Source organism: Caretta caretta, chromosome 15 (assembly GCF_965140235.1).
Source record: "Caretta caretta isolate rCarCar2 chromosome 15, rCarCar1.hap1, whole genome shotgun sequence".
NCBI classification, from domain to species: Eukaryota; Metazoa; Chordata; order Testudines; family Cheloniidae; genus Caretta; species Caretta caretta.
This window is the reverse complement of record NC_134220.1, coordinates 11,416,547-11,444,192: the sequence shown is the minus strand read 5'-3', so window position 1 is coordinate 11,444,192 and position 27,646 is coordinate 11,416,547. Positions and strand designations below refer to the sequence as shown.

At 42.0% G+C, this 27,646-nt stretch overlaps 1 protein-coding gene across 1 annotated transcript; it reads right to left on the bottom strand.

The window, feature by feature from the left end:
- Window positions 1-1,938: 1,938 nt before the first annotated feature.
- Window positions 1,939-22,229, bottom strand: RNF185 (ring finger protein 185). The gene is made up of 7 exons (XM_048822013.2): window positions 22,094-22,229; window positions 12,582-12,813; window positions 10,737-10,755; window positions 9,918-10,030; window positions 9,300-9,354; window positions 6,798-6,915; window positions 1,939-4,531 (listed from the first exon to the last, which is right to left on the bottom strand). Exons 2-7 carry the CDS (start codon window positions 12,761-12,763, stop codon window positions 4,434-4,436), a joined length of 585 nt encoding a protein of 194 aa, XP_048677970.1. The 5' UTR covers window positions 12,764-12,813; window positions 22,094-22,229; the 3' UTR covers window positions 1,939-4,433.
- Between the last annotated feature and the right edge of the window lie 5,417 nt (window positions 22,230-27,646).

The following is a 27,646-nucleotide window of genomic DNA, read 5'->3' as shown; positions in this document are numbered from 1 at the left end:
ATTTGCGGATGATACTAAACTGGGAGGAGTGGTAGATACGCTGGAGGGGAGGGATAGGATACAGAAGGACCTAGACAAATTGGAGGATTGGGCCAAAAGAAATCTGATGAGGTTCAATAAGGATAAGTGCAGGGTCCTGCACTTAGGACGGAAGAACCCAATGCACAGCTACAGACTAGGGACCGAATGGCTAGGCAGCAGTTCTGCGGAAAAGGACCTAGGGGTGACAGTGGACGAGAAGCTGGATATGAGTCAGCAGTGTGCCCTTGTTGCCAAGAAGGCCAATGGCATTTTGGGATGTATAAGTAGGGGCATAGCGAGCAGATCGAGGGACGTGATCGTTCCCCTCTATTAGACATTGGTGAGGCCTCATCTGGAGTACTGTGTCCAGTTTTGGGCCCCACACTTCAAGAAGGATGTGGATAAATTGGAGAGAGTCCAGCGAAGAGCAACAAAAATGATTAGGGGTCTGGAACACATGAGTTATGAGGAGAGGCTGAGGGAGCTGGGATTGTTTAGCCTGCAGAAGAGAAGAATGAGGGGGGATTTGATAGCTGCTTTCAACTACCTGAAAGGGGGTTCCAAAGAGGATGGCTCTAGACTGTTCTCAATGGTATCAGATGACAGAACGAGGAGTAATGGTCTCAAGCTGCAGTGGGGGAGGTTTAGATTGGATATTAGGAAAAACTTTTTCACTAAGAGGGTGGTGAAACACTGGAATGCGTTACCTAGGGAGGTGGTAGAATCTCCTTCCTTAGAGGTTTTTAAGGTCAGGCTTGACAAAGCCCTGGCTGGGATGATTTAACTGGGAATTGGTCCTGCTTCGAGCAGGGGGTTGGACTAGATGACCTTCTGGGGTCCCTTCCAACCCTTATATTCTATGATTCTATGTACATTGGTCAAACTGGACAGTCTCTATGTAAAAGAGTAAATGGACACAAATCAGATGTCACGAATTATAACATTCATAAACCAGTCGGAGAACACTTCAATCTCTCTGGTCACGCGATTACAGACATGAAAGTCGCTATTTTACAACAAAAAAACTTCAAATCCAGACTCCAGCGAGAAACTGATGAATTGGAATTCATTTGCAAATTGGATACAATTAACTTAGGCTTGAATAGAGACTGGGAGTGGCTTAGTCATTATGCAAGGTAGCCTATTTCCCCTTGTTTTTTCCTACGCCCCCCCCCCCCCCCCCCCCCGCAGACGTTCTTGTTAAACCCTGCATTTGTGCTGGAAATGGCCCACCTTGATTATCATACACAATGTAAGGAGAGTGGTCACTTTGGATAAGCTATTACCAGCAGGAGAGTGAGTTTGTGTGTGTGTGTGGGGGGGGGGGGGGGGTGAGAAAACCTGGATCTGTGTTGGAAATGGCCCACCTTGATTATCATTCACATTGTAAGGAGAGTGGTCACTTTAGATAAGCTATTACCAGCAGGAGAGTGGGGTGGGAGGAGGTATTTTTTTCATGCTTTGTGTGTATATAATAAGATCTTCTAAACTTTCCACAGTATGCATCCAATGAAGTGAGCTGTAGCTCACGAAAGCTTATGCTCAAATAAATTGGTTAGTCTCTAAAGTGCCACAAGTACTCCTTTTCTTTTTGCGAATACAGACTAACACGGCTGTTACTCTGAAACCTTTACGTCTAGTCTCAAGCAGTCTCAAAGACTGTTTCATTGCCATTTATCAGAAGACAGCAACAGCTGGTTTCTTCTTTGCATGAAGAATACATCATGGACGTACATCTACAGAGCAGGTGTACCAACAGCGGCTCTGATACTGCTAACATTTCCCACAATAATATTAGGTATAATTTTTTTTTCTGCCACTGTGTTCACAGTAGTGCCTCCTACAGTGATAATTCTAAGTAGCACAGGGCAAGGGCACTGCACTTCCTTACACAAAAGGAATCCACATAGGCTTAGGTCAATGTAAAACCATTTTTTATTCTAAATCACTTTCACAACAGTGAAAATTAGTGAACAGTAAAGGGTTGCACTGTATGTGCCATCTTTCTCTAACTGCAGGCCATGTGCAGTCTGAATACAAGGAAGGGGAAAATGATACAATACAAAATGCACACTAAGAAAATCAGAAGCATTAACACTTAAGCTATCTCATTCTTGGATTGCCAGGAAACTAACGACTCTAAATTCTATCATTGCAGCCATTTCAGTCTTCATCCCTTCAGCTTCTCAAGAGCAACTGGCAAATTAAGCTAAAAAGTTTATATTTTAAAATAAAAAAATGTTGTCTGGTTTAATACCTCTTTTGTTCATGTTACAGCTGAATTTCTCACTGTCATCTTTAAAGGATAAAAGCTTTGAAGAAATAAACTTCTTAGCAGATTACTTCCGGAAGAACACTCTCTCTTTCCTAGCATAGCAGTTTCTCAGAATAATGGGAGAAGGGAAGGAAATAAAATCCCTTTTACATTAGCAGATGAACATTCCCTTTTCACCAGTAGGTGGAGCTGCCTCTCAATAAAATATCAAGGCAGTGAAAAAGCTTCATAATGTGGCCAGTTGATGATAAAAATGCACTTAATTTCCAAAATATGCACTACAGAAGCCAATTAGAACGGATGAAGCTCCTAAAGTGCCTGCACTGTTCAAGCAGCACTTGAATTACCTATACTCAACCAGATCTTGCATCTTGGTATACGATGGATGAGGTAAACTATTGAAGAAGCCAGCTTTACAAAATCCTGCTTGCTGAGACTTTTGGGGCAGGCAAGCAAAACTCCTAACTGCTCCTCCCCCCACATCATCATGCTACAGATGGACGAACAGTTTGTGTTTAGGCAAGTAAGTTTCACTGCTACTGCTCACGGTTGTCCTGCCCAGGCACTTCATCCTTGTACATGCAAAAAAGCCTAGCTCCTGAAGCAAGTGAATGAGATTCTATATATTGATTTGTTTTGTCAAATATCATGATTTATTGCCCAGAAAGTCACAAAATTCCTCTCTACAGAAGGTTAATCTCTGACTACTAGTGATCTGAGTCAAACAAACAGCACCTCAAAATAAAAACAGAAGAGAATCCTTTTGAAAGTGTCCAGTTAGAATTAGGAGAAAATCAAACAGAGGTAAAAAAATCCCTCATATTTCAGGTACTGTGGATCCAGAGAATCAATCAGAAACAATTTTTAAAGCTTCATACCTAACAGAATTCCATAAAAGCTTTCAGAGTTGTGGGCACACCTTCTGCAACATCCTGCTCCAGGCACAAAAATATTTATAATCTGCTGTCCTTCAAATGATCATCTTTGGTAAACCTGCAGGAGCTCGTGCACTACAGCCATTCCTTATAGGCTGGAAGCAGCTGTGCACTACCGTACAGGAAATGGTCTTACGCTATTCCCTACAGTGGCACCTGCTAGGCAAGTTTAGATTTAATTTTTTGCCAAAATAAATGTGTTTGAAAAGTTAACCTCACAACTCACTTAATAAATCCCCATTGTGGCCTCTCCCCCAAAACAAGATGATCTCAGATCTGTAAAATGATTTTATTCAGAGTACACAATAGTCCTGGAAGTCTCAACTTTGGAAGAAGGAGTGAGTGCAGCTACAGTAACAGAGTTATGAAGGTACTATCCATGAGTAAAGACCACTGCACAAACCCAAGAAAAAACAAACACTGCTTTGTCACTGAGGAACAGCACTGCATGTGACCAGAGAGGTACTCTACTGTCCAACAACCCTACCCAACCCCATGATGAGAGAATTTTCAAGTGTCTAGCTCCAGAAAATTCAGATTATTTTACAATTTTAGGCTGAAGTTTCTTAACCCCTCCTGTTACAGCCATTCAAGTGCCATTGACTTTTCACAACTCTGGTGAGTAACAGCAAGTATCGAACACTGGTCTCCAAAGCTGATTCCATTTTCAGGCAGATGCCCTCCCAAAGAAGTCTTACTGGTGCTGCAAGATATTTCCTGGCAAGAACTGGACTTTGATATAAAAAGATTAAAAAATGTTCTGGAACTTCAATTGATGCATTTCTTTCCAATCATGGATGTTACACACGTGATACTGATGAACAATGCAGTAGGTTCCTTTCCTCACCAGCCCACACTCCTTCAGTACCAGTGCCTTCCACATAAACCTGGCCTAGCTGATTGGCACAGGATTTCAAAGCAACGCTCCCTTTGAGAGTGAAGCTCAAAGCTAGGTCCATGGTTGTATCTGGATACCAGTGGTATGACACATGGCTGAGGTAAGATATGCTTTTTAACTGTTATTTAATTCCAAGGTTCTGGTGCAACACGCGAGATTCCTCAGTGTGTTGTGGCACCACTGATTCCTGGAACTTGTGATTAGCTACGGAACCAGACACCAAAAGGTTTAAAGTGGGATGGGGGAGCAGTTTTTAACTAGTTCAGAGACCCTGATGACCAGGAATATACAGGGTATAGAGCAGTTATGCAATCAACAGCCAGAACATGATCACCAGAGCCACAAACAGGAAGAGGCGGGACAGGAACTGCTCATCCACATACTGGGGTGTCCCTGGAACAGCTGAAAAACAGGAAGTAAAACAGTTCAGTTCTTTCCTCTTCTTCAAGATGTAGTATATACTGCACATAGCATATTCATAAGTCTAGTGAGATTTGCAAGGAACCCACCAGCTGACCGACTGTTACTGGCAAAATTTCTCTGTTACAGGAATGATTCAGACTGCCTCGCTCACACTGGGAATTAGGAAGGAATGTAAAACGTCAGCTCCACAAAGCAAGATTTAAGTAGGCCTGGGGACGTGACCCTACTCGAGCAGGCAGCCCTCACCAGAGATTTACAGAAGACAATGCTGAAGTAAGTCTACCTCAGCCAGGGGTTTCTACACTACACCAGGACCTTTCTCCTTCACAAGAGGAATATACCTCAGAATAACCAAGTTATAAACAGACAGAAAATCTTAAGGGGAGTCTTATACCAATAAAACTAGTGGGAAGCTTAAAGGAGCTCAAAACTAAGTGTCCCCCCTGGAACAAAATACTGAGCCTGCAGATGAACAACAGATTTAAAAAAGGATTACTGGCAATCATTAATTTCCAGAAGCTGGGAGTGGATAACAAGGGATGGATCACTCGATTTCCTGTTCTGTTCATTCTCTCTGAAGCATTTGACACTGGCCACTGTCAGAAGATAGGCTACTGGGCTAGATGGACCATTGGTCTGACCCAGTATGGCCATTCTTATGTACTTATTTAACCCGAACCACCACAAATCCACACGGTCTCTAGCTCCAAACAGACACACTCTTACGCAAGCAGATAGTACAAAGCAAGGTACAACTAATGGGCTAAATCACGGGTAGGCAAACTTTTTGGTGTGCAGGAGCGTGCAGCCCCACCGCCCAGAGCACTGGTGGCACGGCTGCAGGGAAAGGGGGAACAGCAGGGGAAGGGCCGGGGGCTAGCCTCCTCGGCCAGGAGCTCAGGGACCAGGCAGGATGGTCCTGCAGACCAGATGTGGCCCACGGGCCGTAGTTTGCCCACCTCTGGGCTAAATGCTAAGATGCCAAAGGGTATACAACTTAGCAGCCCTTTCAAGAGCTTAAGAATCCAGTTCAGTTTTCTCTCATTATTCCAAATGAAATACATGTACTGGGACTCCTTTACTCTAAACACAGTATGGCAGACTATTGGCTAAAAGATTTAACATAGGCAGCCCTGGAAATCTTGGGCTGTAGATTTTCTGCCCAGAACAGGCAGGCTCTTGCAGTTTAACTACTGTGCAGAGGAGGAGAAGTTCAGCTTTACAGGCTGTTTGGCAATCCTCAGAATGAAGCCACTGTACTAAAGTAACCCAACTGGTTTTATTCAATTGACAGCATTGAAATTAATTCACCAGGAAGTTATTTGTTGTAGCATACAGGTGATCATCTTGAAGATGAACTGCAAAGCAAAGAAAGTAGTGTTCTTGCTTTTTCTTCATGGTACATAAAGACCGACAACGTTTTTCATCCCAAAAAAGTTCTCCCACATATACAAAATATGATTTTTCCTTCTTTTTAAAAATGCTAGAAATTCAGGTCTCAACTTCTCTGGTTTTCCTGGAGAATCTTTTGGAGGACTGGAATGGAAGCGCTCAGATCACTGAAGGGGCTTTCCCAGTTCTCACTTGAGGGGAAGGAATGTTCAGTCGGACTGTTTTAAAACGTTTTTTGTTAAAACCTGTTTAACTTGTAGTGTCACTATTGCTCTCTAGTTCTTCAATCCTCCAAAAAGTCCTTCAGCAAAACAGAGAGAAAAGTCATAAGCTGGTATTTTCTAATGTAAAACCACCAGAAAAACACCTTTAAAAATGTAAAAAGAAAAGGAGTACTTGTGGCACCTTAGAGACTAACCAATTTATTTGAGCATAAGCTTTTGTGAGCTACAGCTCACTTCATCGGATGCATCAGATGAAGTGAGCTGTAGCTCACGAAAGCTTATGCTCAAATAAATTGGTTAGTCTCTAAGGTGCCACAAGTACTCCTTTTCTTTTTGCGAATACAGACTAACACGGCTGTTACTCTGAAACCTTTAAAAATGTATGTATTTTATATAATAAAAACACAGCAAAGGTTTTCCCTTTGTTGTTCACCCTTAGATGATTAGCTCTACAGTGCACCAACACTGTGTGCTCAAAAGGGTATTTCCCGACATGTGGCTTTCACTGGGTTACTTTGGCATTCAGACAAGTTAGTGATTTAAAAGGTTCTTTGCTTGAAAGATACAAATTAACCTATATGAAATTTATTCTCCTGTGGGATTTCCCCAGAAGGTGAGATGCATAATACCTGGTGGAGGCCGCCCATCATTTATGTTGAATGCTGTGGCAAATATACCAAAGGGAAATGCCCCAATTCCAAATGACATTTGAAAGCCACCATCTCCAAACCCAAAGCCCTGGAATCCCTGCAGAGAAGAAAAAAATGGAAGTGAAACATACTGTCATTTATACTGCAAGACAGAGTAAAAGCCAAATATTCCCTGTCACTGGACTTCTTTAGGCTAAATGAGGATCACAGTGCCTGTCAGTTTTCAGTTTGTGCCTGTATGGTACCACCCCTCACTGCAGCTCATGTTTGAGGTCTACAGGTTAGCAAATGCTAAATGTTTTTGTAATTCTCTCACCAGATATCTGACACTGTATCATCATTTATGTAAGTGGATATCACTTACTGTTTGTTTTTTTAAAAAGCTTTGATGGATAGCAAATATTGACTCATAATTAATCTAAAACAAAAGTAACATCAAAAATTACCCAACATTGCTCCTCGAGATATATGTAAAGTGTTGCACATAGTCACTTTAAAATTGTGTTCCTACAGCACCATAGGAAGCTTTATGGGGAGGAGGGAGAAGAGTTCTTGCCCCAAGGAGCCTACAATATAGGTTATATACAACATAATGTGATGCAGGGAGACGTGACATCAAGGAAGGGGGAGGGAAGGAAGGGTTGCTTTATGATCCAACATCACTGACTGACTGACTGAACAGGGTCCAAAGCAAAATTACAGGGTTAGTCTAGCCAAGCAGAAAGATGAAACTCCTGAATCAGGGAACATCCAAATCCTTAAAATGGATGCAATGTTTAGGAAACAACTAGTATGAAACAAACAATGATACTGTAATTAATGGCTGTGGGAGAGCAAACAGTTAGCCTAGTCCTAGACTCCACCAATCCACAGAAGATTGCCTTCTTGTTTTAGAATTATGCCAGTGGTATCAGTTCCAGAGGATACGCTAATTTCTAACCATCGAACTTGGAGTACACAGAACTGATCCCAGTGACATAATTCTTAGACCTAGAGTTTCTGGACTAACCCCTTGATTTGATTAGTAAAGATTCTGACTCTTCTGCCTATGTTGTCAGTTGTCTTGTCATCAACTCCCTATAAAAGGGGCCAGTTGCAGCGATGCTTCTTTGCATGGGAGCTCCTGCAGTTTCAGAAACTGGAGAAGCAGCATCACTGCTGCAATGTCTTTATGTCAGATTCCTCCAATTAATGGCAGCACCTGCTAAAAGGTTCCACCAAGACACAGCAGCTGATTTAATAAGAAGGCAACGCTCCGCGGAGAGAGAACTACTGAGCTCCCATTTATTCAATATAGAAATGTTCCTTAGTCATATCCAGCAGGGCTGTTTGTTTGAAGCAATGAGGTATACAAGTGGGCTCTGGGGACTTGAAGCTGAATTACATGGAAATATGCAAGTGTTTCATCAGGTCACGCTCACTTCTTACTATGCCAGGAAACTCTGGTCAATCCTGATAACTGTTCCCCATGTACAGCCTACTATTTATATTCACTGTATTTACATACCTGGGCTGCTGTTTGCATACACATACCCCACTCCATTCGGATGTGTATACATAAACATGGCTAAGTAATGTTCTATAGCAAAGTGGCTATCAGCATACAGCAGCAGTTCCCAAACTTTTGAGGATCGCACACCCCCCCACCCCACACACACACTTACCCCTGTCCACACACCCCCAGAGCTAGGAGCATGGCTGCAGCTCCGGGGGAGTCGGGGAGAAGAGGAAGGATCACAGACAGGGGTGAAGGGACCGAGGCTGGGGCCACAGCAGGGGGTAATTCTAGGGCCGGGAGTGGGGCCACAGCAGAGCTGTGGTGTAGGCTGGCAGCTGGGCCCGCAGTCAGGTACGGCTCCACTCCCAGCCTTGCCCCCAGCCTCGGCTCCAGGCTGGGAACGGAGCCATGGCTAGTGGCGAGGCTGAGAGCTGGCGTGGGGCCATCAGCGGAGCCGCGGCCAGGAACAGGGCATGGCTGGGGGCAGGACCGGAGCAGAGCTGGGGGTGTGGAGCGGCTGGATGACACTCCCTCCCCACCCCGCATAGAGGCTGGCCTGGACTTCAATGTGCCCCCTACACATTCCTCCACACCCCCTTAGGGGGGTGAGCCCCACTCTTTGGGGACCTTTGGCATACAGTGACAGAAGTAGACCCAGTGTACATTTCCAGGACACCTCTCATTTGACAAAAAGGAGAGATATGTCCCGCACCATTTTCAGAAGCACTGCACCACTTATGCATGGGGAGCATGTTCTGATTATGAAAGATAACATCCCCAGCAACACCACACTGTACGCTTTAATTGTAAAGTTTGAGTAAAGTTAACTCATGCTGTAGAATGCTGAGTAATGGAGGCATTCACGACACATCATCAGGTATCAAGACACTTAAAATAGCCAATATAAAAGGATCTCCACAGTTGGTCTCCCTCCCCGCCAAATCCTAATCCCATCTTTCCACTTCAACTTGTGTTTTACTTACCCCTCTGTTCTCTGGTTCAGGTCTCTGTCCCTGTGGTCGTGGTGGAGTTTTTTCTCTGGAAAAGACAGTAGAGTTAGTATAAGCATAGTGATATATGGTGTAATATTTGTTTCCTGTCCTGGCTAGTAAAATAGAACAAACATTAATTGCTCTTTCACAGATGTCCAGAGACCACTGAATTGTTGCAGCAAAGTTGCGTGCAGTTAGCTTACTAGCAGGAGCCAGCAGGCCTACCACTTAGTTGAAACTCCAGTTCCAAATCCACAAATTGAGATTCTACATTTCTGTGCAGCAACATCCTTGTTACATTTCACAATCAAGGGAGCTTGAAAACTGTGATCAGTCCCATGAATGTCTTGTCCAAGTTGTCCGAGTCAGGTAATATTTTGCACAATGTGCTATCTTCAGTTAGTAATTAGTGTTCAATTCAGTTAAAATACATTTCCACAGATAAGCAAGAAACGGGGTGTGGGAATCCAGGCCCTGGGAGAGCCAGGATGTATTTGGCAGACATATCGTCTCCACCTAAGGTTTAACCATCTCTTATCTGACACATCACCTGAACAATAATTAGGTTTGTGGTTTCCACAAAGAAGTGGCTGCATTTGGATTCCTTACCTGGGGTCCTGCTGCCCAGTACTACCCCTTCCATACAGAGGAATAACTTTATCTCGACTGATTCCTGCTTTACATACTGGACACACCTGCCTGTTTGGCCTGGTCTCTAACCACTAAGAGAGAAAAATAAAACAAAATAAATAAGGCACCATGAGAACAATGGAACAATGGTAACATGCAAATGTATCTCACACAGCCACACAAAAGCCAGCCAAATAGAATTCTACAGCTATTCAGAAAAACAAGGAGGCAAACTGCCTACCCTTTGGAAATGCTGAAGTGCCTCAGATTTGGGCAGTACTTGCTGTAGTTTAGTATTGTACACTGCTATATCACATCTGCTGAAGTGTACATTTGTAATTTGGCTGGGAAAACTCTGACAACTACACTGTAGAAACAACCCTGCACTGGCCTGGGGTAGGACTAGTCTTGTCTCATCTCTAGTTTCTATGATTCTAACACACAGAGTAGGGGTGTAACAGTAAGCGTGGCAAGAGAGCTTCAAGTTTTCATTCTACATATTAAGCCCCCTCAGCTGTCATATGTAACCTCTCCTCCCTGGATCACTGAAATATTTGAGTGGTCAAGACCCTGAAAAAAATGGACTTTTGTCTTATACTTTTCTTTCTCTGGAAAAGTGGATTGCAAATGATTGCATGTTAAGTGTAATTAGTGCATTCTGGTTGCCCTGGAGAGAAGGAAGTGTGCTTAGAAAGAGAAGGGGATATTGCAGCTTCTGACAGAACACCCTAGAGGACTGAGGGGGTTATTGTGTAATAGGAGCTGATGAAAGACAAAGTAAAAAGAAAACGATCTTACCTGGTGTAAACAAGGCCAACTGTTGGTATTCCCAGGGTGATTTGATAACAGTGCAGAAAGAGAGAAAGGGAAAAAACGTAGTTAGTAACCTACATTGAGATTTGGCAAATGTAGAGAGCATATTGGGGACAGCACACCTAAGAGACAGCAGAAGGTTAAAGAATCAGCAATGTCAGGACCATAACTTTGCATTAGAACAAACTGAACTTCTGAAAGTATAGCCGAAGTCAGACCTCCTCTGGCCCTTCCAGTTTATACAATCTGACACTAGGTTGCCAAATGGACAGAAACCACATCACAACTCTTGGTCCCTGTAATCTCACCATCTAGGAGTTCCACAGCCTTAGACATCAGCACAAAAGGCATACACAAAGGCTTAAATACATCTTTCTGGGCCTTTTTGCACCGATTCTGCTCACCAATCCCATGAACTCATGTCCTACGCAAAGATGCAAATTAGAAAGATGCCAACAGTATGATGTTAGAATCTTAAGAATTATAGGGAGGAACACGTGGCTAAAATATTGGGAGAGATTTGGAGAAATGTACATTATGCATCATGCTGTTAATTCTAAAACAGGTACAAAGTATGAGGAACAGAATAGGGTTATTCTAATTTCTCCTTTAAGACACTTTACTTCAATTAAAGTCCTTGTGGCAACTTTAAAAAAGTCAAAACCAAACAAAAACAGGCCACAAGATAAGACTACTTATAAAAAAAACACTGCAATGAACTGCTCTCCAAGTGGTATAAACAATATGCAGATTGTCCACCGGAAGATTGGACCTTCAATCCTGGTGTAAAAAGTCACTCCACTTAGGTGGTCTCATCAAAAAGCTGTGATCACAAGAAAGTTTCATTGTAAGAAAAGTGAGGTAACAAGGACCTCCAGTTGATACCAAATTCTACTTACTTACACCCATACAACCACACAGGTTTAACTGAGACCTGAATTTAATCCATAGTATTTAAAACCCCACACAATTAGCAATGTCAACCATTGATAAACTGTTACATTTAACAAAAAATTGGGGAAAGGGGGTTATTTCCTGTATAATTCCATCTTTCAACTACACCAAAACAGTAACATTTGAGGAAAAAGATACCCTTGCAGCCCACTGAAGTATTGTGGAAAAGCAGGGCAATCTACTTCAATGCTCAAACCCAGACAAGACACATGGGAGGCATAACATTTTCACCGTGTTTGTGGGACATCTGCCCAAATTGGACAGACGGTGGACCTGAAGAGCTAGTGCCACTGCCATGATGGTATGGGGAAAGAAAAATAACTTAACAAAAACGGGCTCTCTACAACATTTCTGCCAGTACTTGCAGTGAAAGAAAGCCTGTGGTGAGGGTGTGATTTGCCTAAAAATTCATAATTTCGACTCTGGAGCCTGCTTCAAGGACAAGATGCAAAGCAGTTCCAGGTATGGGTGGGTTACAAAGGAATTTAAACCCATATACAGTGGGTGTGTGCCAAGCCAGAAGGCATGAATGAGAATAATATTGCTCTGCCAAATTATATTAATCAAGGCTGTGCAATTCAGTTTTTAGCACAACAATCCAGAGGACTACCAAAAGCAAAACTTATGGAGACCAGCACTAGTCTGGAGTAACTACATATTTAACAGAAAAATGGATCTGAGGACAGAACAGTAAATTAGCAAATTTCTGTTTATAGCATTCAATTCCAAATCCATAATCCCATTCACATTTTAAGATTGCAAGGCTGGACTTTTCATCTGACATTTAACCTCGTTATAGCCTCGGCTCCTGGATGATGAGAGTGTGTTTGTCCCAGCCCCATATTCTGGTCTACCGAAGGAAAGTAGTATACTGACCAGAAGAGGTGCCCACAGAGACTGATAACCGCATCCTTGGCAGTGTCTAAACAGATGTTGCATTCAAAAGTGCTGTCCTGATTAGTATTGTCCCCAGCACCGTTACTACTGCTGCTGCCACTGGTCCCTCCGGTACTGGAGTTTTCAGTGGATGTAGACGCCGTGGGCCCTTTACTTGCCATCCTCAGGAATTAATTAGATCCAAGGTCAGTAAAATCCTCCAACTGGAATCCTATGAGACAGAAAAAGAAATTCCACTTGCATTACACTGTTACATTCTTGTCCTATTTGAAACTGAAAGAAGAAAAATACTATCAAGATTACTTGCCCAAAGACCATTTGGATCCCAGATTCCAACATCTCAATTTTATGGTAGCCAAGAAGAGTCTTTTTTAGAAGTTAAGCTGTCTTTACTATCTGTCATATGGCCTAGCTGCTGACATCACCTACACTTTAAAATTCTGGGTGCACTGACTGACTAGCACACTCAACCCCATGGCTGAAAATTAAGACAGGTTTCCCATCTCCATCTTCTTGTAAATGTTACCAAACAGCAGTTACTCTTTGCCAAGTGTATTGTTGATGCATGTACATTTAATCATATGTGCTCTTCCCAAAGTTCAGTACAGGGCACAAATGTCTGAGCACAGCCTGAAAAGGAGTTTAACAGAGGTCCATGTCAGGAGAGCAAGTCACACCTTTCTTCCAGAATTCAGTGAGGTTTACAAGAAAACTCAAGAGGTCTTTTTTATCCCCACCCACACAGACTCAGGTGGAACATACTGGTCATTCAATGCCACTAGGATTTTTTTTACGTCCATTAGTTCAGGTTACCAGGATCCCGGAAAAAGAAGGTGAATGGAAGTGATCTTCATACCAAGGTGGATTGATTTAAATCATCAATTTTAGATGTGTTTCACATTGGTATTTTTCTAAAGACAGATTGATTCTCATTGGTTGGTAAAAATTAAAACATGTTGACTTGCAACTGAATTGCAGCCTTTGTGCTAAATTTGGTACTTCTTTTTGCTAACCATGGGATACAGTGCATCTATACACATTTATTTAAGCAATTATACAGCTTAATTTACATTTATGGAGATTCTTAATTTTTACATTTTTATTATGTTAGAAAATGGTAAATGGGTTTTTTCCTATTTACTAGATAAGTTTTTTGTTTTTTTTTAAACTTGTGATTTGTGTCAAGCTCCTTTTGGAGATTGAGTGGAATTCACTTAAAATGCACAAACAGCATTTTACATTTTGTTTTTAAATAGAACTACCTTAAATGTACTGGATTCACAAGAAAAAAAAGTTGATCAGTAATGTTTTGCATTTTAAACTAGCTGATGTATTAAACAAAGGAAGTATGATCTGTAGTTAGTGAATGGACGTGAGTGTTTCTGGTCACCATGTCATTCAAGATTTTTAAACCAGTCGATCTCATCTTCTCATACCTGATTTTTATTCCTAGATTGGGAGAGGAAGACAAGTTTTCCTGTTTTTTCCTTCCTAACTTTGACTGAACTAGCTGAATACATGAAAATGTAAAAAGTTAGCCTCTTCTGCAGGTGCAGAGAATCTGCTCTCAAAATCTGGTTCAGCACTTCAACAAATTTTGGTTCCAGACGCTTAGCGACAAACTTACAACACTTCAGTAGTCCAACTTTCTTTGAAATTCATCAGCAAACATGTACTGCTTAATATTTTTTGTATTTAATTTAAAATTATTTAAATATATTATAACAAGTTTAGGCCTTAACATAGATTGTAAATTTCAAATTTAACTAATTATGTTTTTTTTAAATAAATATAGAATTAAAATTTAAAAATCCAATATATTTATTTTAAAACATCCTTAGTTTCTTATCCACGCTTCCCTCCTGCTGCTGTCATGGTATGAGTGGAAGGAAGTGAGCAGTAAATATTTCTAGCAATTATGTTGCAGAAGCACCCAGGATATACTGAGGACTGAACATCCCAGTCATTTGTACAGCTCACATGCTCTTGACTCATGTTAACATGTTACCTGTGCAGCACATATCATGTATGTCTGCTCAACAGGATTCTCTCTCTTTTTATTTCTCTGCTAAAACATAACTGCCATAAACCTTAGTATGGGATTTCCAGAACATGCAAATCCAAAAGCACTTAACAGAATGGAGACAGCATGGGCAAAAGACATGTACATCTCAGGGAATAGAGAGATACTTTTACTGTCCAATACAAATACCAAAAGTCTACTTGATTTTTTAATCCAAAAGTCAAGAACAAATCTATACCTGCCGAGTCAGTCACAATTAACCAAGACAGAACAATTTAAATCTTAGTTCATTGCACTTTCCATGAGAAAAATACGGAGCTCAGATAACAAGATGCTGAAAGTCTATAAATCCTAGATACCCATATGAGACAGAGAAACAGATGATTGTACAAAACTTTCACAAGTGCACAGAAATTAAGTATTTGGAAAGGGCAACCAGAACCTTTCATAAACTACTGACTGCAAAACTTACCCCACAAGTACTAAAAAGGTCACCTCGGCTTCCTGAGTAATGCTGAAGCACACATATGGAGCTGTAAAACAAAATTTCAGTCTCTCCAGCTTTTATTGCAAAGAGTTCTTTTCATACAATGTAATTCCGCTGCAAGACTAAAGAAGTGCCAATCCGGAGCCCAATTAAAGTACTGCATTAATGACAGCACAACAGAACAAATGGGGAAGGAGAAGAGATTTATTTCTACAGAGCTTTTTCACTCAGTTACATCATTTTGTATGGGGTCCCAGAAGGACAGCTCAGTGTTCACAACTACTATGCCTTAATGCACACTGCCTCTCAGCACTGCTGACTCCTAGCATTTCACAACATGGCTTCATTTACCCTCATCAGCAAGGCAGTTTGCCGTACATTTTAAAAAAAATGCTTTAGTACAGTACAGGTTGAAATGCTACCAATTCCCAATTTTCACTGTTCTCATGCATCCTTTCTGCCAGAATCTTTAGCAGCATTAGCTTATCTTGCTCAGATAATGAACGTTTAAATGAACCCCAATAACAAAACAATCCAAGACTGAAGCAAGAAATTAATGTTCAAAGTTCCAGGTTTCGCTCATATGGTATTCTGCCTTAAATACTGGTTTAATATTTTAGGAGGAGAGATGGGGGGAAGATTTACCCCTACAGCTTTGGGGATCCATAGCATGAATTTTCAGACCTTTAATTTAATTTTCTTTTTAAAGCAGATTTGGTCATAATGCAAGAGAGAATCCAGATGAACAAAAGGGTGTAATTAGTTCTGTTCCAGCCAATATCTCCCTTCACCTCACTTGAGTTGTCAGGTGACCCAGTTCAGCTTACTTTCACATCTTTTCTCCCACAAAAGTCTTTGTACTTTCTCCAATGCTTACCCATACTCCTGGAAAGACCTTCCTGACACATGGAGTGAAGTGCATCCAATGAAGTGAGCTGTAGCTCACGAAAGCTTATGCTCAAATAAATTGGTTAGTCTTTAAGGTGCCACTAGTGTACCTGCACCTCCTTCAAGTCTCTCTTCAGTACCCTCTTTCAGCTCTAATCCCCCATTAGGAATTCATCAATTAAAAAAAATAAAATATTACAAACATAATTAATAAGCTGTGACAATAAGAAAAGAAGTAACCTCATGAGCATGTACTGTGCAAGACTGTCTCATTCCCACCCACTTCTCTGTTGTAATCTCTCACTGAGGCAAAATGTGTCTTATTTAACCTAGTTTGTAATAAACTTTTTGGAGCAGGGAGGGACAATCTTATTTATTTGTCTGTAAAGCACCATTCACGCTCCTATGGTATTGTACAAACATTATTATTTATACATTTGAAATTAAAGTGAGACAGGATTTGATAGCCAGAGGGTAAGAAGTATATTTGATCATTCCGTAATAACTGGATCACTTATGTTCTAACTAGAACAGACTCATAAGTTTGAGAGTAAATTCCAAGATGATACCAGCTCCAGTCAAGCACTTGAGCTTGTTAAAAGAAATGCTAAGCAGAGAAATAGACTTAAAAAAATCAACTAAAACAGGACAGACCAACCCCTTTTTGTATTTGATTCGGTACTCAGATGAATAAGACACCATAAGCACCTCAGGATCCATTGTTGCTTTTAAGTTAAATTAAACACAAAAGTGTTTATTAAAAGTGGGTGTACAAAGGTACTGTTGGGGACACTGGGCATGGCCACTAGGTAACTCGAGGGGGTGGAAGACCATGAGTGTTGATGAAGCCCTCTTGCACTAGGCCCAAGTGTTCTTGCCCCCCCCCCCCACCTGGAGGCACTCACAGCAGTTATGCGTACTAGGCTCAAGTGTCCTTGGCCCCCCTTGCCTAGAGGCACTGGTAGCAGTTATGCTGAGGATTTGCAACAATATGTTGCAGAGTTAGACTGCCTAAAACTAAACAAGGCCAAACAGGGCAAATATGAAAAAACAATGTTAAATAAAGCAGCTTTATATATGGTTTAACAGATGGTATAAAAAAACAAGGAAACTAGCTGGTAACTGGATTGGCTGGCTATATGAATACTTAGGGCAGCTTGCTATTAAATAATTTTTATATATATTTTTATATATATTATTTAATATATATTAAATATATTAAATAATATATATAAAAATAGCCTGTGTAACTTTTTGCTCTGTGTGCAGGATTTGAAATTCTATTCTCCCTGTACCTTGTTTGCAGTGCAAATAAACTTTTCTGCTTCTCCACCCCATTGTGATTATTGGGTGACGCACACCTGGTAACAAACCCCTGCTGTTGCCTCTGGCGCTGGGAGCCGGCAACAGTACTAATCTAGGTTTGCTAAACCTTTGCCCTTTTTACCAGCTCTTCAAGTCCCACTTCACAAATACCAGGACCATTAAAGAAATTGAAGGCAGGAGAAGGTGCAAGAGTTAGTTATGACCTCATGGCAAGTTTTCAAAGATTTTCCACTTTTCTTCCCTTGTTCTTTGTTATCAAGACATTTCCATGAAAACAAAATATTTGTTTCTTAAGTGTCCATCTGTTCTTGCTGTTTATTCCCCCATTTGAAGTCACCATCCTCTGTGATATTACAACTGGTTGCTGTGGAAATGACTTATATCACAGTGTACTACCACTTGACATGGGGAACAAACAGCAGGAACAGATGAACTGTTAAGAAAAAAGTAACTTGTTTTCATGCAGATGTCCTTAAATAAACAAAAAGGGGGCAGAGGGGAGAGAAGATATATGGGAAGGGATATAACATGCCTCCCTTTTGGTTATCCAGGTTTTTCAGGAGCCAATCTGGTTGAAAGAGCAGATGAATACTTGAGGAGAAGGGGGGCTTTAAGAAGCAGATGGCACTCTGGGGCCTGAAGGTTCCATGACAGTTGAGAGCAACAGATGGTCTGAGAGATTGAGGAGGAAATAATAGCATGGGAGACTGGTGAGGTTTATGTGCTCATCTGTGCGCCTGCAAGAAGCAACTGAGGAGAAGATACTCACAAAATATTTAGGAAATATATTCTAAGGACACAGAGTGGAGCAGAGAATTGGGGGAGTGGTGCACCAGGAAATGCAGGGCTGGAGCATCAGACAGTGAAAGAGACCAAGTGTATGGATCTAAGAGGAATGAGAGATTTGCCAGAGATACAGTGATTTGCCTCTGAAAATTATGAGGAACTTCACAGAAAAAAAGGGATCATGACATTTTAAATTAAAGCATCCAAAAATCTCATTGACAAAGAGCAAAGATAGACAAAAAGAAAAGGAGTACTTGTGGCACCTTAGAGACTAACCAATTTATTTGAGCATGAGCTTTCGTGAGCTACAGCTCACTTCATCAGATGTATACCGTGGAAACTGCAGCAGACTTTATATACACACTGTGTGTATATAAAGTCTGCTGCAGTTTCCACGGTATACATCTGATGAAGTGAGCTGTAGCTCACGAAAGCTCATGCTCAAATAAATTGGTTAGTCTCTAAGGTGCCACAAGTACTCCTTTTCTTTTTGCGAATACAGACTAACACGGCTGTTCCTCTGAAACCTGTCAAAGATAGACAATAATTCAGAGTGCATGATAGAAAGCATCAAAAATAACATCACCTAAGTTATAAATTATATTTGTAGGATATATAAAATGTTTAGAAGTGTTTACTTTTTAATGTTAGTTATTTCATAAATATTAAGAATAACTGCTTTCCAATTGGGTTCTAGGTCACTGACTACAGATTAACATTTTTAATTATTATTTCTCTTTGCTGTATATCTTACATATGAAATTTAAAGGAACACTGTCAGGTTAAAAAACCTGTATAGAAAAGTAAGTTTCTTTGCTCCCTTTACTAATGTCACACTGTTACATTACTAAAGAGATTACTAAAATTTAAAGAATTCTTCAAGTCTAGTTTGCTTCTCATGACAGATTCTGTTTTGTTCAGGTTCTAAATTTCTCTGTGCTTGGACAATGAAAATTTTGGGTTCACTTTCTTCTGATGTACTCACACAATATTACAATGTTTTTGTTGCAAATATGGCGATCCAAATTTAAAAATAATCAGTTTTCATTATTATAATAAAAGTTTCAAGAAAACCTCTCTCTTGACACTAGGCTTAGAAGAATACCCTCACACATAAAACAAACACAAATCTGAAACCTACAATGTGAGACTTCTCTGAACTTTAAGCGTACCGTACTAACATATGGTCACAGGTCACTTTTTCTGCAAGAGCTGACATTTGCTGACAGCCCCATGAAAAACAGTAAGTTTATTTCCTGACATTCTCAGCATGTACATTCCTGCTGAAGTAAAACTGTTAATTATTAAACATATATTTACTTAGTTGCCTCTTTATTCCCTTCCCCCATCTCCTGATTGATTATCTAAAGAGTGAGTTGAAACATAACCTGTCATGCATGTTCTGTTCTCCTTTTGTGGTTTTTATGTTGCTGTGCTCTATATGCCTTTCAGTGTTATGTGAAGTGGTCCCTACATATAGGCTGAACATCAGCTTAAAACACCATCCTGCATATTAATCTACTATCAGGGACCCATGCAGCAATACAGAGACACATTTAATTCAGTGGGACTCTTCACAGACCTGTGCTAGGGGATTAGAATGCAGAATTGAGGCCTATGTTTAAAAAGTAATTTGGAATCCATTGAGATGAAATGTGCTATACAAATAAAAGGTTCTTATTTTTTTATATGAACATATTGTGAACACCAAGCATGTAAAAGACAAAGATAGCGGAAAACAGAACAAAGCTTTCTCCCTTCCATTAAACAGATAAAAGACTCAAACAGAACTTGGAATGAAGCCTATGCACACACTTCTTTTTTAAACCTTGGCAAATCTAAGGGAAAAGAAAACTGATATAATCAGTTAGAAAATTCCAGAAAAATATTCAGATGACATTAGATTATGTAATATGTTTTATAGCATTACATCAGTCATAAATGTACTATGTGGACTAATTATTAGAACTTTATTAGGTTGGCAGGGGAGGTTTTATTTTAAATTAAAAAAATAAAAGACTCGATTGTTTTTATGTGGTTTAAAGTATATAAAGCAATCCCAGATGGCAATTAAAATATATCAGAAGTTACTACTTTTGAAGATAAGAAATAAAACCCAAATATGAATCTATTTATAAATAGCCACATCTTTGAGGGACACTTATGACACATTTTAGGTCCCCGGGGAGAAAAAAAAATCTAAATATAGAGAGCGACAAATAATGTTAAGAGGCTGAAGCACTTTACAAGGGAGTGTAAATTATCCCAACTTTTACAGATGGGTAAAACAAAGAATTGTTTCCCTGCAGACACACAGGAAGCCAGAAGCAAAAAGGAGAACAGAATCCAAGTCTCCTCGCTATTGGACTCCTGCTCCGACCATTAAGCTGTGCCATCTCCCTCAGTTACAAAAGTAAGAATCATGAAGTCCCACTGTTACATATAAACCTATCTGCTATTCTATAATTCACTAAAGAAAAGACAAGAGCGATCTTAGTCTGTTTTGATAGAATCTCAAAACATTTTGGACAAGAAAATCGAAGGATGAAATAAGAAAAGGAGTACTTGTGGCACCTTAGAGACTAACCAATTTATTTGAGCATGAGCTTTCGTGAAGTGAGCTGTGGCTCACGAAAGCTCATGCTCAAATAAATTGGTTAGTCTCTAAGGTGCCACAAGTACTCCTTTTCTTTTTGCGAATACAGACTAACACGGCTGTTCCTCTGAAGGATGAAATGTAAGACAAATAGAGAGAGGAATACAACACAGTCAGTAAAAAGAACGAGGAGTACTTGTGGCACCTTAGAGACTAACAAATTTATTAGGGCATATGCTTTCATGGGCTAAAACCCACTTCATTAGATGCATGCAGTGGAAAATACAGTAGGAAGATATATAGATATAGATATTCAGAGAACATGAAAAAATGGGTGTTGCCATACCAACTCTAACGAGACTCATCAATTAAGGTGGGCTATTAATTATTATTAGCCCACCTTAACTGATGAGTCTCTTTAGAGTTGGTATGGCAACACCCATTTTTTTCATGTTTTGTGTGTGTGTGTATATATGTATATGTGTGTGTATATATATCTTCCCACTGTATTTTCCACTGCATGCATCAGATGAAGTGGGTTTTAGCCCATGAAAACTTATGCCCTAATAAATTTGTTAGTCTCTAAGGTGCCACAAGTACTCCTCATTCTTTTTGCTGATACAGACTAACACAGCTACCACTCTGAAACCTGTCACAACACACTCAGTGCTACAGAAAGAAGTGCAACTGGAACAAGCGACTGTTTACCAAAGAACATTTTACAAAGAGCCACACACAGAGGACGGATGGGGGTAATTATTTCTCTCGTGACTCAAGCCAGATACTAGGGCGCCTTGTGCTAGTTTGGGAGAGTATGCATTAACAAACTGTGATTTCCAAGCATTTTCTTGTTAGACTTATGAGTTACCCAGTTAATGGTCTCAGGTAATAAAAACAGGTTTCAGAGGAACAGCCGTGTTAGTCTGTATTTGCAAAAAGAAAAGGAGTACTTGTGGCACCTTAGAGACTAACCAATTTATTTGAGCATGAGCTTTCGTGAGCTACAGCTCACTTCATCACGAAAGCTCATGCTCAAATAAATTGGTTAGTCTCTAAGGTGCCACAAGTACTCCTTTTCTTTTTAGGTAATAAAAAGTAAATGTAAGTTCAGTGTATCAGTGAGGAGGACCCCCCCACACACACACGAACGGACGGACAAAATAAGAGCGAGAGGCGCCTGTCTGAGGAGCCAGAGGTTTCGGGCTCTCCTTTCAGCTCCCGACCACCTACTGCTGACTTGACAGGATGCCCAACACACCCACCCGATAGCCCCGCCCCACAGACCCCCTCCTCAGCCCGCTTCCCGCCTCAGGCCCGCCCGCAGCCCCAGGCAGGGCCTCGAAGCCGCCCCCCGGCAGTCTCAGGCCCGCCCCCCTGGTGCTTACCTGAGTAGCGGGTGCCGCGACCCCCACGGCAACTACAACAGCCCCAAGTCTCAGACTCCCAGCTGGCTCCAATCCGCGCTCCAGCTTCTCCTCCCTGGGCCGCCGCTGTCACCTGATCCCCCGGAAACCCAGCCCCGCCTGCATTGTCCGCGACCAGCGTCTCGGCCTGCGCACGGGGCCGCAGCATCGGGTTCCGCCTGCCAGGGAGGGGGGGCGGCAAATGATCTGCGCCCCAAGGGACGGGGCACGTAGATCCCACGCCCCGGGGGGAGCGGGGCGAAAGGAGTGCAGCTTCCACATGGGGAGCGGGGAATGGAGGTTGGTTCCACACACACTGGTTCCTAGGGCAGTGGAGCGGGGTTAACTTGGGGTTAAACACCAAACAATGGTATTGTTTCGACTAAACTAGAGAGACCAGACCAGCGCAGCACGCTTCAGAGCCTGGATTCCACACACACGGGCCTCGCGGCGGTGGGAGAGGAGTGCAGCTTCTGCATGGGTCTACATACAGAGAGAGAGGAGATGGTTTAAGCCATAGCGGTAGTGTCCGTCCAACCCCCCCACCTCCGGCCTTATTGTTTTTAAACAGACCATGAGCTAACCTATGGCTTCAGACTGGGAAAGCAGAAGCCCTAAGAGCCAAGAAGTCAACACCAGTAGCAGATGTCTACCGCAAGATCCACAGCAATGCTACAAACAAGCAGCCATGCTGGAATTTCCACTTGTATGCAAGTGTATCAACCAACACATAGTTAAGGTGAAGATGTGTGTAGTATCTAAAATGGGGAGCCATACAGGAAACCAATTTTGATCCTGCCCTCTGGCATGGGGCAACACATTATGAAATTAATTCACCTACCTACACTATATTCGCAAAAAGAAAAGGAATACTTGTGGCACCTTAGAGACTAACAAATTTATTTGAGTATCAGCTTTCGTGAGCTACAGCTCACTTCACGAAAGCTGATGCTCAAATAAATTTGTTAGTCTCTAAGGTGCCACAAGTACTCCTTTTCTTTCTACCTACACTAGTAGATTTGCTGTCTTTAGAGATCGGTCAGAGGAGGCAAACTCATTCATCACAGTTTTATGACACTTAAAGCAGCATGTCAAGGTAACATAATGGTTTGACACAACAGGACAGGCCTAACAAAGAAAATAACAGAACGCCACTAGCTGTCACCTTCAGCCCCCAACTAAAACCCCTCCAACGCATTATCAAGGATCTACAACCTATCCTGAAGGATGACCCAACACTCTCACAAATCTTGGGAGACAGGCCAGTCCTTGCCTACAGGCAGCCCCCCAACCTGAAGCGAATACTCACCAGCAATCACATACCACACAACAGAACCACTAACCCAGGAACCTTTCCTTGCAACTAAGCGCGTTGCCAACTGTGCCCACATATCTATTCAGGGGACACCATCACAGGGCCTAATAACATCAGCCACACTATCAGAGGCTCGTTCACCTGCACATCTACCAATGTGATATATGCCATCATGTGCCAGCAATGCCCCTCTGCCATGTACATTGGTCAAACTGGACAGTCTCTACGTAAAAGAATAAATGGACACAAATCAGATGTCAAGAATTATAACATTCATAAACCAGTTGGAGAACACTTCAATCTCTCTGGTCATGCGATTACAGACATGAAAGTTGCGATATTACAACAGAAAAACTTCAAAACCAGACTCCAGCGAGAGATTGTTGAATTGGAATTCATTTGCAAATTGGATACAATTAACTTAGGCTTGAATAGAGACTGGGAGTGGCTAAGTCATTATGCAAGGTAACCTAACTCCCCCCTCCTCCCCTTCCTCAGACGTTCTTGTTAAACCCTGGATTTGTGCTGGAAATGGCCCACCTTGACTATCATACACATCGTAAGGAGAGTGATCACTTTAGATAAGCTATTACCAATAGCTTATCTAAAGTGAGGTAATAAGGTGAGGTAATAAGTGAGGTAATAAGGTGCCACAAGTACTCCTTTTCTTTTTACCAACAGGAGAGTGGGTTTGTTTGGGGTGGGGAGAAAACCTGGATTTGTGCTGGAAATGTAAGTTTCAACACTCTGATGCCATATCAAACAATTAAGATCTTACATGGGCCACAAAGGTACTTTTGTGATTCTGAGATAGCCCTGTTAAAGCTGGGATGATCCCAGAAAACTTGGACCAAGCAGCAACAATCACCATATAACTACTGGTTTCAGAGTAACAGCCGTGTTAGTCTGTATTCGCAAAAAGAAAAGGAGTACTTGTGGCACCTTAGAGACTAACCAATTTATTTGAGCATAAGCTTTCGTGAGCTACAGCTCACTTCATCGGATGCATACCGTGGAAACTGCAGCAGACTTTATATATACACAGAGAATATGAAACAATACCTCCTCCCACCCCACTGTCCTGCTGGTAATAGCTTATCTAAAGTGATCATCAGGTTGGGCCATTTCCAGCACAAATCCAGGTTTTCTCACCCTCCACTCCCCCACACAAATTCACTCTCCCTGCTGGTGATAGCCCATCTAAAGTGACAACTCTTTACACAATGTGCATGATAATCAAGTTGGGCCATTTCCTGCACAAATCCAGGTTCTCTCACCCCCCTCCCAAAAACCACACACACAAACTCACTATCCTGCTGGTAATAGCTCATCCAAAGTGACCATTCTCCCTACAATGTGCATGATAATCAAGGTGGGCCATTTCCAGCACAAATCCAGGTTTTCTCACATCCCTCCCATACACACACAAACTCACTCTCCTGCTGGTAATAGCTCAACCAAACTGACCACTCTCCAAGTTTAAATCCAAGTTAAACCAGAACATCGGGGAGGGGAACAAGAGGAAATAGGCTACCTTGCATAATGACTTAGCCACTCCCAGTCTCTATTTAAGCCTATTGGATACTATTAATTTAGGCTTAAATAGAGACTGGGAGTGGCTAAGCGGGGGAGTGGAGGGTGAGAAAACCTGGATTTGTGCTGAAAATGGCCCAATGCACAAAGGCCGTTAAAAATAAATTAGATGTTAATTTATCAAAAGAATGGGATAGAAGACAATATTACAAATATTGTAATGCCATATAAATCCATAGTACCTCCTCATCTGAAATGCTATTCACTTGTAGACATAATTTCCTCCTTTAAAAGATAACTAATAGAAGAGATCCAAAGATAGGCAACAAAGATGATCAGTGTGGAAACACTTCCATACTAGAAGAAGCTGAAAAAGTTAAGCTTGTTTAGAGAGAAGGTGAATAAGAAAAATGTTATTCAATGTATTGTTCATAGAAAGTGAACAGGGACGTAACAAGGTCGTCTGCCCCTTAAGGGCCTAGAGCCAGCCCTCTTTGGTTATCAGATCTTGCTGGAAAAGTGTCAGGTGAATGGTGACTTCTAAAGGGCTAAAGCTCAGTTGAAGAAGAGCTGCTGTGACTCCTGTGGCAGGCCCTAGACCAGAGGCGGAGCAGTTTCTAGACCCCTACAGACTGCTTTGGGCAGGAAAATTGCTTTGTTTTGGTGTTATTTTGTGATTTTTTGTTGTTGTTTGTTTGAAGAATAAACTACGCCCTGAAGGAAGGGCCTGAGCTGAGAAAACTCTGGGCCTTGAGTTGGTCCTTCTTGGGCTGAGAAGACAGGTCAGCATCCTATCTGTGGTGGAGAATGTGGGCAGGTGATCAGCCTTTGGAACCGAGGCAAAATTGAGGCAGCAGAAGAGAAAGTGCAAGAGAAAACAAAAGCAGCTACAGAAAAGACAAAGTCAGAAGAGACAGCTAAAGGGTTTTTCTGGTGGACCCTCCCCTTCCTTGGGATTTTTAGTACGGAGGAAAAAGATGGAAGATGTCCCTTTACTGGCAGAACAGCAGCAACAGACCCAGGCACTCCCTGCACTGAGTCACTCAAAGCAGGAGGATGTGCACCTTGTCTCAATAGTGACAGGATACCCAACACCAGCAACTGGAGACAGTCCTGCAATACCTGGAGAAATGGGCTCCAGGAAGTTTTTCCAGACCTGGAGAAGATAGCTCAGGTAGGCCTGGCCCTGGGTTGGTGAAGCTAGAGCTAGAAAATGATCCCAAGGCCTCCTTCCACACCTCTGAGCAAGTGATCAGTGGTGTTGGCAGGGAGGAATCAAGTTGGGAAGCTAGTGTGGCACCATCAGTACTGGTAGCCTCAAGAGATCAATAATTTTGAGGTCTGGGTTTTTTTGTAACTATATGGTGGGGTTTTTTTTGGCTGGTCTTCTGATTTTGAACTCCCCTGCTAATCCCCAGTTGGTGGGACAATTAGTGTTGCCCACTCTCCTAAATCTATTGGATAAGGTGATTTTGGCCTCCATGCAGGATCTCTCACCCCCACATCTGCCCATCCTCTGCCAAGCAATTAATTCTACTCCCAACCTCCAAATCAGTCCTGTCCCCCCATCAATTCTGCCCCCACAATCAGTTCAGTGCCCTGCACCTCTGTTCCTCCTGGGGTGCTTCACCCGCTCCCAAACCTGTGGGGCTGCATTGCTGATAGGAGGGAGCAGAGCAGCTGGGCATTTGCAATTCCCTTCTCTCCTCCTATGAGAACCGCTCTGAGGGAGCTTTTCCTACAGCAGCTCTGACTGGTTGTTGGGCTCCAGGAGGCAGGCAGGTGGGTCAGGCACAGGCAGACAGTCAGAGGGATTTTTCCCTCAGGCAGAGCTCAAATTCACCTGAGGGCTGGAATTCCTCCTGTTATGGCCAGATGGTCTCCAGCTAGGGTGACCAGATAGCAAGGGTGAAAAATTAGGATGGGGGGTGGGAGGGTAATTGGCACCTATATAAGACAAAGCCCCAAATATCAGGACTGTCCCTATAAAATCGGGACATCTGGTCACCCTATCTCCAGCCCAGGCAAAATCCTGTTCCTTGTGGAAAACATGTGAGAATTGGCAATATTGCACCATTCCTAATGGGAGAGGCCAGGCAGCATCTGGAACCTGGAGTCATGAGCAGCTTGGCTCCTATCCTGAGGCAAATGCTGCCATTTTAAATACCCTGGGACTGATTCTGGTGGCCTACTGTCACCAATATCAGCTCAAATCATTTCCAGCTGTTGCAGGAGTAGCTGTGTCCAGAGATGAGGTTGTGTCCTGCAAGGGTATAGATGGTAGAACTTGTGGTGGGGCTGGACAATGTTCAGGTGTGCGTAGGGAGAGAGGCGCAAAACAGGATGGTCTGCTCCTTTCAGGGCCAGGGGCCAGGGGGGACACCCCCCCCCCCAGGGACATCAAAAAAGGCAACAAGGCTGGTAGTGAGATGTTGAACATTTCCATTACAATCTAAAGCAAAGAAAATCTCATCCCTGCAGTCCCTGCACACCTTTGCCTTTCAAGGTCAAGGATTCTCTGTCAACTTCTCAAAACACATACACAAATACATAGGCTTGTCATTGATACATTTTTCACTCTTACAGTAAATGTAAGCAGCTAATGATTTTTATTTTTATTTTTTACTTTGAATAAGGGGTTGCCAACCTGCAAGGTTGAGAAACACTGTCATAAATCTTCATATGGT

Coding starts and splice junctions, on each gene's coding strand:
- RNF185 (XM_048822013.2), bottom strand. CDS start 12,763: ATGGCAAGTAAAGGGCCCACGGCGTCTACATCCACTGAAAACTCCAGT. Junction 9,355..9,917: donor ACTGGGCAGCAGGACCCCAG/GTAAGGAATCCA, acceptor TGTCTTTTCCAG/AGAAAAAACTCCACCACGAC. Junction 6,916..9,299: donor CTGAACCAGAGAACAGAGGG/GTAAGTAAAACA, acceptor TCTTCTCTGCAG/GGATTCCAGGGCTTTGGGTT.